We start from the raw sequence: 17,372 nt of genomic DNA, 5'->3' as shown, positions 1-17,372 counted from the left end.
TGCTCGATGTTGTTCCCGAGGCGGTGCTCGATGTTGTTCCCGAGGCGGTGCCCGATGCAGTTCCCGAGGCGGTGCCCGATGCAGTTCCCGAGGCGGTGCCCGATGCAGTTCCCGAGGCGGTGCCCGATGCAGTTCCCGAGGCGGTGCCCGATGCAGTTCCCGAGGCGGTGCCCGATGCGGTGCCCGAGGCTGTTCCCGAGGCGGTGCCCGATGCAGTTCCCGAGGCGGTGCCAGATGTGGTTCCCGAGGCGGTGCTCGATGCGGTTCCCGAGGCGGTGCCCGATGCGGTTCCCGAGGCGGTGCCCGATGCAGTTCCCGAGGCGGTGCCCGATGCAGTTCCCGAGGCGGTGCCCGATGCAGTTCCCGAGGCGGTGCCCGATGCAGTTCCCGAGGCGGTGCCCGATGCAGTTCCCGAGGCGGTGCCCGATGCAGTTCCCGAGGCGGTGCCCGATGCTGTTCCCGAGGCGGTGCCCGATACAGTGCCCGAGGCTGTTCCAGAGGCGGTGCCCGATACAGTTCCCGAGGCGGTGACCACAAGGCCGTGGTGGCCTTCTACTCCGCCCTGGGGGACTCTGGCGGTGACCACGAGGACGTGGTGGTCGTCCGCTCCACCCTGGGGGACTCGGGCGGTGACCACGAGGACGTGCTGGTCGTCCGCTCCGCTCTGGGGGACTCCGGCGGTGACCATGAGGACGTGGTGGTCTTCTGCTCCGCCCTGGTGGACTCCGGCCTCGACCACAAAGACGTGGTGGTCTTCCGCTCCGCCCTGGAGGGCTTTGACTTTGACCACAAGGCCGTGGTGGTCTTCCGCTCCGCCCTGGTGGACTCCGGCCTCGACCACAAAGATGTGGTGGTCATCTGCTCCGTCCTGGTGGACGCCTCAACATGCCCTTCATGGACTTATGTTTTGTGTTTTTTGAGTTCTGTTTCTGTCTGTTCCTTTTAGTTTAGTCTGGCCCTCCTTCCCTCCCCCTGAGCCTCCACCTGTCCGCCTCCCTCCTGGACTCCTTGTTTTGTGTTGCACCTTTCCATTCCTCCTGGTTGCTCCTGTCCCTGTTTTCTGTCCCTCCGTCCCTCCCCCTGGTCCGCCGCCGTTCCACCTCCCTCCTGCCTCTTTTTCTGTTGGGGTTTTCCTGGGTTTAGGTGGAGCATCTGGTAGCTGCTCCGTAGGGAGGGGGTAATGTCACGCTGCCAGTCTTTGTTTTCCTGGGTGTTCCCTAGTGAGCTCACTTCCCCTTAGGCACTTCACCATAGGCACTTTAATTCCGCTAGTCTGGTTGTGTCTTCACAGTAATTGCACTCCAATTAGAATCGCACAGGTGTTGACAATACTCTGTCATTAGTTTCCCTATATAGAGCTGTCTTTCTCTGTTGTCATCATGGAGTCCTTACCCTATGTGTCTCATGCTCTCGTTCCCCCGAGACTTCCTCTACCTTCTCATTCTTCCGAGTTCCCCGTTTCATCCGGTTCCCTCTTTTGGTTACGTTTGTCTCTCATGACTGTTTATTTTTGTAGTTACCCCTCTGTTTAAATAAAAACCCTTACCTGCATTTGGATCTACCCTCTCTTTGTGTTTTCCCAAACCCAACCGTGACACAGTCATGACACCACACCCCGTTTTTATGGCATCAAATAACTAATTATAAGCAAACTTATTAAAAAAGACAACAGCTTAGTTTTTTCTTTTTTTTTTTTACTGTAATGCAGCATTATTACTTTATTCCATCTTTCATAGTCAGTTTGGTATATTTCGTTATTTAGCTGGAGTTGCTATTTTGCAATTATCCAGTAATACTTTGAGCAACTGACCATGATCTCAGAGGAGAAAATAAACATTGGCAGGAAATGACATCACTGTGGTTAGGAAATATGGTTTACCTTCACAAGGGTGGGTGCAGGCTTTGTGGGAGTAGCAGCAGTGACCAGCTGAATGGCAGTCATTACTCGACCATCTTCTGCTGATGTTCTGTTCAGGAAGTCTGAACTCTGGGTTGTAGGTGGACACATCTGAGATAAAAAAAGAGATTGAAAGCCATATGGCAATGAGATCAGACAGAGATGTATAAATCTAACCAGCAACACAAGGCTGATGTCTAGATAATTTGCAGAGAAAACGAAGACGTAGACACTACTTGGCTCTTCTGGAGAGCTTTGTCAGTGAATTATCACTTCAGATGCTTTAATGAAAGCATTCTCGATGAGATCTTTTTTTTTTTTATCATCAGCTAACTGTAAATATTAGAACTAAATATTCCTGAACTGGTTATCCGTCTGAATGTGAAATTAGGAACTGTTAAGACGCTGACCTGTAGTTTGGAGCCAGTCGGAGGCGAAACAGAGGATGGTTCAGGCAGTCTGGCTTCTACAGGAGAACAAGCAGAGCCTTGAGACTCGTGACTAGCTGGCTGCTCTGGAGACAGAGCTTCACTGCTGTCTTCATTGAAGTTATAAACATCCAGTTCTCCAACTGCAGTGTCCCAAAACAAAACAAAACAAAACAAAACAAAACATATTAGTGGTAGTGATTTCATATCCATGCCAATTCCAGTCAATATGATGATTAAGCATGAAGATAACACAATATTTCATTGTTTGTACCAATGTCCACAGGCAGAATGTTCTTCTCCACCAGTTCCATTGGTCCAGGCCTCTGTGCAATCTTCTCATTGAGGTCATCTGCTAGACGCGCCCTCTTTAGTTTCATCTGAGTGGCTTGCAAAGAAGGCTCTGCATGGGTTTCTGAAACACAGAGAACAACTTCAGACCATACTAAAGATGCATGACAAATGAAGTATCCAGGAAGTGAATTAAAAGACTCTGACAATGTTCTTTTTGTTCAGGTGCGTACCTTGTAAAATGTGCATACGGACAAGTTCAGCGCGGTTAGGTCTGCTGCGGATTTTATGCTTGAGGAAATTCTCAGTCTGTATATGATGAGAATGCAATATATATGAACTGAGTAAATGAATTAAGAATTTGCATAAAGTTCATCTCAACATTGCACTCTAGCCAACAAATGTCCAACAAATGTCAATTTCTAGAAAACAGAGTGGCTGATGACAAACAAAGTTATGTATACAGTATTATTTAAGTAATTCAGTATATTAATGTAATCAAATCTGTTGTATTTCATTATGCAATCTCATGACTTTAGCACATTAAATGATGATAACCCATATAATGTAATTGTTGTGATTTTCCCATAACATTGAAGGGGTCATATGATTCTGCTATAAAGAACATTATTTGGTGTATTTGGTGTAATGAAATGTGTTTTAAGGTAAAAAAAAAAAAAAACGGATTATTTTCCACTGTACATTATTGTTTCTCCTCTGTTTCGCAATCATTTTTACAAAGCTCATCGGTCTGAAAAGTGAGGTTTGCTCTGATTGGCCAGCTATCCAGTGCATTGTGATTTGCCAAATACCTCACGCATGTGACTGAAATGTTACGGCCCTTAACATATTGTGATGCTCTGTCTGACCGGAACGACGAGACATAAACATAAATCCTATTATAAACATGATTACTAGTTGTGTCTTCTTCTGGAAGGCCAAACAAAGTAGTTTCGCTTTCTCAATGAAATGGCGTCACACACTGGAAGCGTCAAGTGAGCAGAGGCGGGTAGCTTGAGAACAGTGCAACCAGCAGTTTCTACGAAGGAGCGTTCGTTGGGCTTGTGGCAAACACATGTGATGACCCCGGGCTGGACTCCGCTTCGTCCACAGTGAAAGCCGATCCGGCGATCCACAGTGCAAAGTATACTGTGGATAAATGACATGGCGGTGGTAGCAACAAGAATACTACAACGAGAATAAAAGGTACGCCTTCTTTCTTTGCATGAACATCTGGGCGCTGTTATGCAAATCTTCCCACATAGTGATGTAGAGATGTGGGGGTGTGTTTGAATGAGCCGTTTTAGAGGGGTGTGGATGAGTCTTAACTTTTATAAAGAATATCTCTTTGGATTTGTGACTTTTGTCTTTGCAACTTTATAGATCTTCTTTATTCACCAAGAGCTTGTAACACTCCAAAGAGAAAGGAAGTGAAATCACATTATATGACCCCTTTAAAGGCCAGTTCACTAGATAATGCAATAGATAATTCAAAGTGTAGGAATGTTTGATTCTTACCCTTGCCCTCTCCAGACTTCTGACTTGTCCGTGAAAAGCTCCAGGTGTTTTCAGCGCTGGAAAGAAAAATATATTCAATGCCTTCATTTAAAACAGAAGTCAAATGACATTATATAATACATCACGTCTATGTGGCACAAAGCTATTTTTAAACAATTTGCTGTGTTTAACTGCTGTGTGCTAAAGAACTTCTGCTTAAAGCAAAGTTCATGCACTTACACCCTAAAGCAAAACCTAAGATTGTCTTTTCTACTGAAGCTGAGCTAGAAAGTCAGCATTTTGATCCACTTTAGAGAATGTGTGCTTGACAATTTATAAACTAAAACTATTTTGTTAAATTTATGCATAAAGTCATAAAGTCAATCTGCCAATGGGTAAAGAAAAATACAATTAATTCCCTGAAAACAAGGATAATAATTTTATGTAATTTTCCTTTGAGTAAATTAAAAAAAATTTAAATATAATTTTTTTGTTTTTATATATATATATATATATATATATATATATATATATATATATATATATATATATATATATATATCTTTTTTTTTTTTACTGGAAGACGAAAACAATTGGTAAAAACATTTCTGCTAGGCATATTTGAGTGGGTGTTGAACTGTCATCTGCATCCATGGTCAACAGGATATGAGCGCCTGACAGTCGTTGTGGTATGATTAGCAAAGGCATCTTTTGCTTACCCTGATTAGTCATATATCACTAACCAAATGTGGCGTCTTAAGCAGTCTGCTGCACTAACAACAACACCGGAAAGTTATAATCCTGACTTAAATATGATTACAGAATGCAAGAATTGGTCTTTGAGGTTATTAAGCATTGACTAAAGCCTGGAAGGAAACCACAGAACTTGCTGAGCATAAGTGCAGGCCCAGTCACTTACTCTTGTTACTCTTGGAGCTTGGACTATGACGTTAGGGGCCCTATACAGAGAAGCACTGAGAAAGCAGGACAGCTCCCACTGTTTCAGGCAGATGTCAGCCACACCATTGTTCTATCTCTCCTGCCTTATCAGTTTGTATCCTCAACAGACGCTTTCTTTTTTTAGAACTGCTCTCCTTACATACAAGTCCCCCCGCCGTCAAAATAAAAAATAAAAATAAAATGTGGCTGGAGGAAAATGTGTTCAACTTTATAAAGAATACGGTCAGTGTGTGTTCAGAGCTTAGGTGATAATGTGAGCGGCACTTTGTTAATGATGCTGGATTAGGAGTTGAAATAACAAGGAAGTAGATCATTTGAGTAATATATTGTTTTGGTCTCAAAGGATTACTTCATGAAAGTCCACTGCACGTAGGCTGAACTTTTATGTTAATGTCTAATCATTAATAGTTTGAGCATTATGTTTCAATGAAGCATGCATACTGACGTGGCATGATGCCCTGGTCTGCGAGCTGCTCGCGTGTGCGCCTCTGCTGGAGTCTCAACTGAAGCACTGTGGAGGAAGCAAAAACAGAAAAATGGAACTTTGGTGAGTTTCAACTTTTAATGGTTTCTGAGATGGCACTAAATACAGTCCAAAATAAGCCTTGACCTAATCAAGCATTAGGTGGTCAAGATTCTTCATACAGCGTTCAGCAAAATGATTAAGAAAAATAATAAAAAATACAAAATAGGGATATTATAATTAACTAAAAGAATAAAAAATAAAATAAAAAATATTTTATTTCAGCTAGTTGCCAAGATTTCTTATTTTCATTTAGTTTAACTTGCCTCCGGTTTCACAAACAAGGCTTAAACCTAATCCCAGACTAAAATCTAAGTCTGTTTCAACTGAAATATATTATCTTGAAATATATCAGTGCCTTTGTTTTGTCTCAAAATGCACACCAGTAATGTTTTTTTTCTAAGGCACATTCATAAAAAAAATTACTTAAATATCCTAATTAAACTATGGTCTAACCCTGTTTTAGTCTAAGACCTGTCAGTTTAACCAGGCATTGATGTACTTGAATAACTAAAACTGTAATAAAAATGACAAAAAAAACCTATATAGACCTTTTTTTTTTTTAAACAAAAATATCACAAAAACAACAAAGTTAAAACTTTAACAAACTAAAGTGAATACAAAATAAAAAAACTAATTACAAATATTATTACATTCTACAATGGTATCTCAATGATACCAAAATGATAGTACTGAACTTGAACAATATTTCCACCTCAGGTTCATAGTTTCAGGGCTCTAACCCCCATGTAAAAGGGTGACAATAACAACAACAACCAACCAACCAACTAAACAAATAAATAAATAAGTACCCAGTCCCCCCAAAAAGGCCAAATCCTAATATGTGATATGGTTTATTTATTCTCAAAGAATTAAATTTCAACACCATTGTAGTAAATGTGGAACTCAAAATTTGAATAGGCATGCATAATTTAAATAGTGAATAGTTGATAGTATTGCTCAGTTTGTGTTAAATTATTTTAGAACTTAAATAATCCACCACATTTTCCTTTTCATTCAAAATGTTGCAGGGTTAAGGGTCAACCCAAAATTCAGTACAGTACAAAATCTCAACAGTTTTGACCTCAAAGCAAACATACAACAGAATCTGTTTATAAGAGAGACCAACAACAGAACAGTGTCCAAAGCACAAAATAATAAACACTGCAATAGTCCTATCAACTTCTCGCAATGTTGTCAAATGAAGCCTTGGCTTTGGATTTGCTGCCCGCAAAAAGCAAGATGCAAGGTGTTATGCTTTGGATGAGGAGGCACTGGTGCATTAACAACCAAGAACATTAAAAAGACAGTGGATTCCTGAGTAAAGGGGTGAAATGTGGGTTGATGTGCACAGCCTACTACATACACCCTGAATGCAATTACACCATCCAACTAGATGGCTGGGTCTATCAAAACATACAAGCGTAGGCATGTTGGTTCAAGAGAATAACACCACTCCTCTGCAAAACATTTAAAGAGGAGGATGGCAGTTGATAATGACAAATGGGACAGTGGAGGGTGGAACATGCCCAGCAGACCCCCGCTTCCACTCATCATCGGCACTGGGAGCACTGAGCCAATCTGATTGGCTACAGAATGAGGCCTAGCACACCCAGTTCTGCTAAATTCCCGGGAGAGAGACCACTCTGTCTGACTCACCCCTGCTAAAATAAACCCCGCCGTTGTGAGAACAAGGCCTGGGAAACAGAAGAGATTGAATATGGCATTGGGGGGGTTTGGGGGTATGGGCACACATACATTCTGTATCGCAGCTGAATAAAGAGTGGACAGACTGAAGGGGGGGGGGGCGAGTGCCTCTTTTAAACCCCACCGCCAACAGTTTGGAACACTCCGTCCCGAATCATGTTTTGCATTATTATCTGTGCCAGGTCCTCTGGTGGGTTTAAATATTAAAGTGGTTATCCATTCCAAATCAAGTTCCATGCCTCCACCAAGTAGCTCTTTCAATGTGTCGAATGAAGCTTGATAGAAGCGTAATACCATAATCATCTTCACTTCATTATGCCGGTACATGACATGCCTGCAGTCATCATCCCAGTGTTTGTTGAGATGATGTCATTTCTGATGTTCTCTGCTGAACCCTGACTGACCTTTATGTGGCTCCGGGCCCCTCTCTCAATCTGTACAATAAACAAAAGACAGCTTAGATCCTTGTATGTCTCACTTTTCTAAAACCCTCTCAAGATTCAATTTAAATCCAAAACCAAGCCTACAGTTGATGTCACAATCAATTTTTGGGGGAGCAAAATCCAGTAATTTCAATAGGAATCCACGTGAAACATCAAAAGTTTTCCCAAACAAATGTCACAACAAGTTTCAGGTTCAAGTTAATCAAATTGACCGATTTGCCCAACAGATTGTTGCTTAGTTTTGAAAGTGACTTCTGTGTGAGCTGTGCTTCATAGACTATAGACAATGGACCTTTTTTGCCCCCCAAAATGTAGCCAATTTGACCGCACCTTAAAGCAACCAGATGTTACTATCGTAAATTAAATGAATGGGCTGTGTCATGGCTATTGAGTCTGACTTAACTGAGGCTGTTTAAAAACACTCTGACATTGACCTGGACTGTGTTGACATTACTGTTGCAAAAAATATTTCAGCAGCTCGACAGATGACTGTATCTTCATGAGTGCTTGCGGAGCTCTAGAGGACAGCAGAGACTGCATGTTGGCTCAGGTTTGAGATCTGATAAATGAATATATCATTTGGTTTATGGTTCACTGATGGGAACCATCCCAATGACCAATAACTCACTTGAACCTCTCACAAGTGAAACCGTATATTAAAAACAGTGAAGGCTGCAGAGATCTCGTCATGCATTTCAAAGTCTTCTTGTTAAGAAACGTGTAAAGAGGTGTTACTCCCATAAGGCATTAGAAGCAGATAAACTTCTTGTACAGGCACGGCTAGCTGGCTTAATGATTGGCTGAATGGTGAGGCAATGTTTGGGTGTAAGTTTGAATGAAAACCTAGATGCTAATACAAAAAAAAAAAATGTATACCAACATCAGACAGATGAAAAACAACAACAACCCCCCTCACCATAACCAAACCTTTAGTCACTTTTTTCATGACATTGTTAATGCTGTTAAGCTCATTTGATATGACAACAATTTATATCCACTCCAGATCTTCTCAACATGTGTTCCAGTGATAATTACCAGCTGCCATGAGCTATACTCGGTTTCCCTAGTGTCTTTCACTCATGTTTAGCATCAGCTTCCCCATTTTAATTCATGCTGACATGGAATTTGAAAAAGATTTCAAACTACTTGCATTTACCCCTGCAGACACTCAAGGTCTCCACTTCAAGGCAGGCCATGGAGCTGAGAGACGGACCGGAGAGTTGCCGTGTCTGGAGTCCCATGGATTGCTGCGAGAAATGAGGACGAGACGGCGAGATCTAGCAGGAAATTCCCCAGCGTACTGCTCGATTCCAGACCGTTCCTGACAAGCACCTTCACCAGCTCTGTCTCTAGACCGCTTGAGTGTTTGTGGGTGTGTAGTTCTCCGCGAGAGTCAGCGCTCTCTGCAGTGCTTCAGCCTCGGCTCCGGCTCTGACTGACAGGAGAGGCGGGACTACAGAGCTGCAGCTGTTAACCCTCAACAGCACTGAACACTGGGTAAATACAATAGTTTAAATGCTAACTTAATCTTAAACAATAAAGAGGAAGCCAATGTAAATATATACAAGTGCAAACACAACTTCCCATATTTCCATTGTAAGCTACTTCAGTTTTAGCAGAGAGTAAATTAATTTAGTCTTGCAATCATTTTGTCATGGAACAAAAACGACAAAAACAACCAAGCAGCACCCCAGGGATTTTTCTATTTGTCTCTGTCACTTTAGTGTTGACATAGACCAGTCATATTCAGGGTTTACAGATGACTCTCATTTTTATTTCAGCAACCTGCCTTTCTGATAAGGCACTATGTTTCTAGCAAAAATGCCATTAGATTTCTTATCTACATCCAGGGATATTTCTTTCATAGTAGTTAGAGAAATATTGCATAGAGGGAAAGAAAATATTTAAACAAAGCCTATCTGAATCAGCCAAAGTGATTAAACACAATGGAACAGGAACGTCCCGGGGGAAGGGAATAGGGAATGTAGACCTGTATGGTTTAGTCTAGGGATGTGCAAAACTACATTTAAAGGGTGGGTTGCCCGAACAATTAAATGGTCCTAAAGCAACCCTAAATAATTAAACCAGTTTCAGGTCACCTGACCCAGATTAGACTTAAAAAGTGTTTACATACGATGCATTCCTATTTTCAAAAACAGAGTGGATCAGAACACAAGGGTCTTGATTTTTAATCCCCTTAATAATGTTCATTTATCGCTTATTGTATTTGACATGTTTTAACTGTGTGACCCCAAAGCAAGTTATATTATTATCAGCTTGGCACACTATCTGAAAAATATAACCCTTAAGAGGACACTCAAAAAATGAAATACTAAATAACTAAATAATAATGTAAAAAAAAGAGCAAAAAACATCCATATGCTTTTGGAGTTTGTGTGTTTTAAAGGGAATTCATTTTAAAGCTTAACTTCTACAAAATTATTTTACGGCGTGAACTCACTAAATGTATCAAACCTAAAACTACAATAAATCAATTTGGAGAAGTCTGTTGTTGGAAGACATTGTGACAAATAGCGTGTACTACCCATAAAAAATGTTTAGCAACAACCCATCCAATGGAGTCTCATGTGAACAAACCGGTCCAACAGATCAACATTCGTGTGAAAACAGTCCATTTCCACACAGTTGTAGCGAGACAATACTAAGTCTAATATATTAATATAGTATTATAAGGCGTAGGCGTCAAGATAACCTGTGGGAACATAGTCGTAAATGTTTCAGTAGGGGAATTTGTAAACAGTGGTGACGTAAAGTTGAAAAGAGGAAGGATGGGTACGTCTGCCCTCCAGCCTGAACAGGAACAACAGATCATGCTGATTCTGCCCAGTGCAACAAACCCTCTATGAGTTCATATTATCTTTAGGCAGCAGCGAGCAGGAATCAATTAAGAGGAAATAATGAGAAAAGAGTGTTCCTTTAAAAAGGTGTTTATTTATTGGTGCAGTTATTCTGATAAATGACACTGACTAAAACTCATTCACTTAGTAGTTGTGTCGAAGCTGATAAAAAGCAGAAACGATGCCTTGTATTAGGATTTACTAAGAGTCTCTTTCAAGTTTATCATCTTATGCTGAATGCTATGAGGTGGTGTGTTGCACATTATGTTCTCATTAAGTACACCTTGTACCAGGGTGGTAAACATATGAAACTGAGGGTGGTGCCCCCCAAAATTCATAACAGTGGTCGATCGGCATGGGGTTTAAAAGCCACCCGTCCCTTCACCCACCACTCTTCAAAGATTTGCTTACATTTTTTCCCTGTTCATATTTCTACCCTACTCAAAACTCCTAAAATATTGTATTTTGTGCCAAGTATACTACAATTACACTTACATATTTATGTTCTCAGGAAAAATACCCCGCAATTGTACTTTTGGTATACTTCATTGGTATACTTAAAGTCTGCTAAACTGGAACAACAAATATTGTGCCTAATGCACTTTAATTGTGCGGAGGTATATATAGTGCACAGGTCCAACTATAGATGTACTCAAGTATATTTGATTGTGCTAAAGTGGAACTACTGCAAGTATACTTCATGGAAAACTTTAAATATCTTATATTTAAAGACTGATGTTATAAAGAGAGATCATGCGATCCTTATTAACAGTGATAATTTTAAGAAATGTGCATTGTGCAATTAAAAAAAATACTCCAAATAAACACAACCACACACACACACACAGTATATATATATATATATATATATATATATATATATATATATATATATAACAGTATCTATGTATCTAGTGATCAAAGTAGAGCACCTTGGCCATAACCACAAATCTTTGATACAAAATATAATATAGTATATACAATTAAACAAGTAAAAAAGACACCACATCAACCCCAATCTAATTATTTTCAAATAAATATATTATTAAAAACCTCTTGCACTAAAAACAAGAGATCCTTGGCATGAGTTTTATGCACATCATAGAAATTGGAAACACTAACTGAATTTGCAATGTTGCTTGCATTTTGTCAAAATATCTTACAAGATATTTGACAAGATATATCTTACAAGAGTTGTAACCAGCACTGGATTAAAATAACTCCAGGCATGTGTGAGGGTCGGCAAATAAACAGGCTAATTCTACAGTTGTGTTAATTATTGAAGTGTCTAAATGAGACACAGTTTCATGTCTATTTAAAGGGAACAAGTCTGATAAACTGCTGACTGAACCAGTTTGAGATGAAGAAAATCATGTAGTGGGATCTGAAATACACGCATGCCTGGTGGAGTCTGTGTTTACTTTCCTTTCTGCAATAAATTATCCAGCAGCCCGAGGACACACTGACTTTCTCAAGGGCAAGGATGTCCGTAGGGAGTGAGACATGAACTCTTTCTGCGGTCGGATAGATGTCAACTTGCAGTACGGAAAGGTTCACTGCCATTTGGGTTCATACCACAGTAAAACATTTCCAGAATGAAACCAGGGCCAGGATTGTGAAAGCCAGACAGAAGGAAAAGACAATACCATCAGAGTGACCAGCACTCAAACAATTCGACGTCAACATCATAGCAGCCAAATGTGAAAAAATGAAAGAAAATGTCACCGTTTACTCAATTTCACGTCAATACAAACCCTTTTGACTGCCCTTATTCCTTGGAGCACAAAAAGTTGCTGTTTTCTATGCAATAATAATAATAAATGGGGACATGATTAATTGGTTTTATTAACTGATAAATGGATTGACCAAAAATAACAAAAGAACGATTTGTTCATAGACGATAGTATTGTGTATCGATGATAGTCAGAGATATTGCCTGTGGCTGATGCCTTTGACAATATCAAGACGATTATTATTATCATCAGACTAGTATTTTTATATCTCATTAATATTAAGGCTTATTTGTTCCATCATATGTCTTTATACATGTTTTCATGGTGTTGGCGTTATAACCAATCACACGCGATTCTGTTGAGTTTATGAATGCAATGGCCAATTAAAGGTCAGATGAGTCATCGCTGAAACACCAGAGTTTTGTTGAGAGCTTGCTCGCTGACTGAATTCTGATCTCTAGCAAATTCTCTCATTATAAACAACAAAGTGCAGATGTTGGTGCGATGTAAGTATAAGAGATTGATTCATCGTACAGTATAGATAGCTTCACTGATTATAAAGTCTTAAAGTTCATAAACTTGCCATAGTCTGAATACAGTGATGATGTACTTTAAATGTCCGTTGCTAATTTTTTGCTGCTGTTTGAGAAACTAAGGAAATGGAAGCATAATAATTAGTAACTTACATCATTTTTATTAAACTGTTATCATGTTGAATACAAAGTCATTCATATTACAAATGTTTATGACATGACATCCATATGCTACTTGACTAAATAATATAACGTGTAGTTAATAAAGTACGCTAACTTTAGGCTGAACATGTAACTAAGTCAATAATTAAATTATTACTCAGAATTCATGCTCTGCATTTAACCCATCCAAAGTTTTAGTATTTACATTTGCTTCTATTTATGCTGTTCAGAGTATCATTTTCTTCAGCGATAAATTAAACCAATCATAGTAATGTTCTTCAACAATAAGCTGACTCTTTGATATTTCAGCTAAACAAATTGTACATATTGCTATTCTATCATCTTTTTGGTCACAATCAATTGGATTCATGCTGCTGACTTTTTTAACCTGTAGTTCATCCATGTTTTGTGCATGAAATAGACACTGACACAGTCTAACAAGTCATCTGAGAAGTGTTCATTCATTACGATTGGATTTTTTTAGATATGTGTAACCAAATTATTTCCTTTCTGTTTTGGATGATTATTTTTGATTTGCAAAATTATTGTGCATCACTAGACAAAAAAGTTAAGAATTCTAACGTCTGCCATTTATATGTTATCAGCCATAGTATGAAAATAACTAGCTTATTAGTATTGTCCAGAAATGTACTTTTATTTACATTTCTTTTCTTTACTCCAAGTGGCCCAAGATATTCTACAAAAATCCATCTTTTGTGTTCCACAAAGAAAAAAGAAAATCATAGAGCTTTGGAACATAATGAAGCTGTATAAAGAGTAAAATAAAGATTATTTTTGAATGATCAACTGCTCCTTTGAGTTATAGCCAAACAAAAACCAAAACATGACTGCAAGCCTAAGAATCCTCTATATCTGAGATTTCGGCAATCATATTTGACGCAAAATCTACCTCATTCGTTTAGCAGTTGTGCACCCTAACGTGAGCCAAGAACACTTTGGAAAGGGTTAAAGGGAGCACTTAAGACATGATTACATGTTGGCATTCGTATGCAATTCCTGTGTAATTCCCCACGTCTTACCGCAAACAAATTTCTCAACCTTTTGGCAGGCCTTATTTTCTCAGTGTCAAATCTGGGCGGTAGTTTAATGGATGAGGAGGAAATAGGAGCTTGGGAGCAGAGTTATGGCCCAAGGGCCTGATTAAATGGGCTCACTCACCATTCTTGCGCTCTTTAATGGGTGGAAGGTTCTGAGTGGGCTGCAGAGACAATTCCTCCAGGTCATGGGTCACCGCTTCACTCCGTGGGCTCGGCACCAGCACCCCCAGCACACCCGAGTCGCCCTCCACTCCCAGACTCTCCTGGGGCTCCATATCTCCTGGGGGGGAGAGGCAAAGGTCTCTCCCTGGAAACTACCACAACAGTACAGACGACTAGTGGGAATCTCGAACTACAGTCTGTCAGAGAGTGAGAGAGAGAGAGAGAGAGAGAGAGAAAGTGAGAGAGAAAAGTCTTTCAAGCGTTTAGCAGCCCGTATAAACATTAGAAAGCCCTAATGGAGCTGAACGTTGTTGTTGGGGTGTGGTGGCAAAACTAATTTACTTGTATGTGGTTGATTGTGAATAAACTTTAAATGGGCCAGAAATGCAGCTCAAAGGTTAATGTATCCATTTGTATCACACTGCTATGTTTTGTTGTAAACTGCTGATAATAAACTTAAGAAACACTCTTATTTCACAGAGCTTCCTTGAATAGCTTGATCGAAATCTGACCGGCCAAACCCAACCTTCAACTATCCTCTCCAATGTATTTAATCAAATAAGAATTACGGTCCTCCCAGTTAACCTATAAAGAAAGCTCTTAAATCCTTACGCTGATGTTTAAAAGTGCAAGTTGTATAAGTCATACTCTAATCCAAGACAAGTTATCTGGGAGTATATCCAGGCAGCACGTCTGGCCCAGCTGTTTAATGTGTTATTCTGACATATGCTTTACATCTTGGTACACTTAGGACAACTTTGTCTATAATATCTGCTTAATCTAATTTTGCAATGTACTGCGCTGGAAAATATATGTAACCACATTTCATGGTTCAGACATGGAGATTTACCAAACAAACATTTTAAAGGACCATAGGGCTCCACAAAGTACAAGACACACAGAATTCAAAACATGTCACAACGCAAATTTATGATCAACATATTAGAAATACCTGTATGTATGTAGTTATGCTAAAAGTTATATAGTCTAGTGATGGATACTAGTCATTTAACCAAGCTAAATGGCCATAACTAAAATGTACATTGACCTGCCCTGTGGTTAAAGATTCATGTTTACAATTTTCGTCTATTAAAACAAAAAAAAATAAAATAAAACATACCAATACTGGTATGCTGAACTGATATTTCTCAATTAAATTATTTCTAGCATTTCCAAGTCAAGAATACAAGGTTATAAAATAATGACTCCAGCAACTCTAGATATATATTAATAAAGGGATAGTTGACAAAAAAAAAAAAAAAAAAAAAAAAAAAATCTGTCATTAATTACTCACCTTCATGTGTTTCTGGGTCTGGGAATATTTCAGTTGCAATGTGTTTCTGGGTCTGGGAATATTTCAGTTTTTAAAAAAATGCTTTTAAAAAAATGCATAGCTGTCTAAGACTAATCCTGCACTCGGCTGTTCTGTCCAACCATGCCAAGCTGAAGACATAGTGGAGTTTGGCAAAACTGCGGTATCTGCTTATTCTACCCTGACTGAGTCTGTCTGGATAGCCTCAAGTCTCTTGCCTTACATCCCTATGGGTACATGCTTTTGTTCTGAAGCCACGAGTCTCACAACAGCCAATGAGTGATTACAGGTTGGTGTTGACTTGGCACAAATGTTCAAAACATCCTCCATCCACTGTAGGGTTATCTAGAGAAGTCTAGTTTCTAGAATAGCCGCCATAAATAAGAAGCTCTTGTGACATTAATACAATGCTGACGTGATGTGGAGCACTTTAGTGGTAGAGCGTACAAAAGATAACCTCAGTAAAATAACATTTGGCATATTACTTTTTTGCCTACCATAAAACCTTGTTATCTAGTTTCTATCCTTCAATAATCATATAAAAAATATTAATAATAATAATAATTAAATATATATATATATATATATATATATATATATATATATATATATATATATATATATATATATATATACACACATACACATATATATACAGTAATTCACATACACACACGCAAGCATTATATACACACACATACACATGCATACTAAATATATATATATATATATATATATATATATATATATATATATATATATATATATATATATATATATATATATATATATATATATATATATATATATATATATATATATAACTTTAACTCTAATCAGTACCTGAATATGATTTACCTGCCAAAGGAGAAGGATGATTTGTGCTGCAGTGCTCCTTATGAAGATTACTAGGTCATGATGCCTCTGAAACAGAAATCAAATTCTGTCATTAGATGAAACAGAACAACCAGTTCAAGCTACATAAATCTTCCCAGTAGCAGTTTTATGGTAGTTTTCCATAGGTGAAAGCAGAAACCTTGCACCTCATCTGGTTGCAAAACAGCATGTGAAAAAGGGGACAAGGGAAGGGTGGTTTGCATCTTATCAATGCAGTTGCTGTGGAAATGCTAATCTACTTCTGCGCTGATTAATTGCTAAACAATAGGATGACGGATATTTATGGATGGGTGCCACTCCACAGAAGAGGCCATCAAGAGATATGGAAAACAATCTGAGAGTCTAGCCTCAAACACCACCTCCGCAAACAAGAGCATTAATATTCATTAAAGAACAACAAGACAAACATTCAGCTGTGTTGCTCTCTGTTGCACATCTGATATTTTGCAATTGGTTTTTTCTCACACTATCAGAAGCCGCACTTCTAAACTTAAAATGCAGTATCCAAACAAAAAACTGTATGTTTGTATCTGTATGTTTGAAAATTAATCACACTTAGTATTACTAAAAAAAAAAAAAAAAAAACCTTGCAGAAATATACACCAGTTTAATCTTCCATCTATTACTTTTGAATTCTTTAATGAATGTATAAAAGAATCCTAAATATGTGTACTTGAGGACTTCATACTTGTTGAGTTCCCAACCACTTACAATGGAAAGCAGAGAAACGAAGTGACTCAGTGAACACTGTGATCTTGTTATCTTGTGCAAATTAAAAACAACAGTTTGATGAATGTCTTAACTCTTCCAGATATACAAGCCCCGATGACTTGACTAAGCCTTGGTTGGCTTTCTTGCCTACTCCGATTCCCCGCTCTCAATCTTATTCAGCTGAGTTTAAAGACTTTCCG

At 39.0% G+C, this 17,372-nt stretch overlaps 1 protein-coding gene across 7 annotated transcripts in view; it reads right to left on the bottom strand.

Moving 5' to 3' along the window:
- LOC127952473 (myocardin-related transcription factor B-like) overlaps positions 1-17,372 on the bottom strand; it is a 32,974-nt gene that overhangs the window by 10,303 nt on the left and 5,299 nt on the right. Inside the window, exons 2-10 of one of the 7 annotated variants that reach the window (XM_052550936.1) lie at positions 16,423-16,488; positions 15,547-15,598; positions 14,212-14,449; positions 5,519-5,584; positions 4,135-4,190; positions 2,850-2,925; positions 2,600-2,740; positions 2,308-2,468; positions 1,880-2,008 (exon numbers count right to left, since the gene is read on the bottom strand). In XM_052550936.1, the coding sequence (XP_052406896.1) occupies positions 1,880-2,008; positions 2,308-2,468; positions 2,600-2,740; positions 2,850-2,925; positions 4,135-4,190; positions 5,519-5,584; positions 14,212-14,365 (783 nt within the window). In that variant the 5' untranslated portion in view covers positions 14,366-14,449; positions 15,547-15,598; positions 16,423-16,488. Of the gene's footprint in view, positions 1-1,879; positions 2,009-2,307; positions 2,469-2,599; positions 2,741-2,849; positions 2,926-4,134; positions 4,191-5,518; positions 5,585-8,896; positions 9,192-14,211; positions 14,450-15,546; positions 15,599-16,407; positions 16,489-17,372 lie in introns of those variants that run through there. The other 6 variants (XM_052550948.1, XM_052550926.1, XM_052550957.1 and 3 more) reach the window with 6 other exon arrangements.

Source organism: Carassius gibelio, chromosome A3, assembly GCF_023724105.1.
Source record: "Carassius gibelio isolate Cgi1373 ecotype wild population from Czech Republic chromosome A3, carGib1.2-hapl.c, whole genome shotgun sequence".
In the NCBI taxonomy this organism is placed as follows: domain Eukaryota; kingdom Metazoa; phylum Chordata; class Actinopteri; order Cypriniformes; family Cyprinidae; genus Carassius; species Carassius gibelio.
Note: the sequence above shows the minus strand (reverse complement) of the source record. Positions and strands in the feature narration are given on the sequence as shown.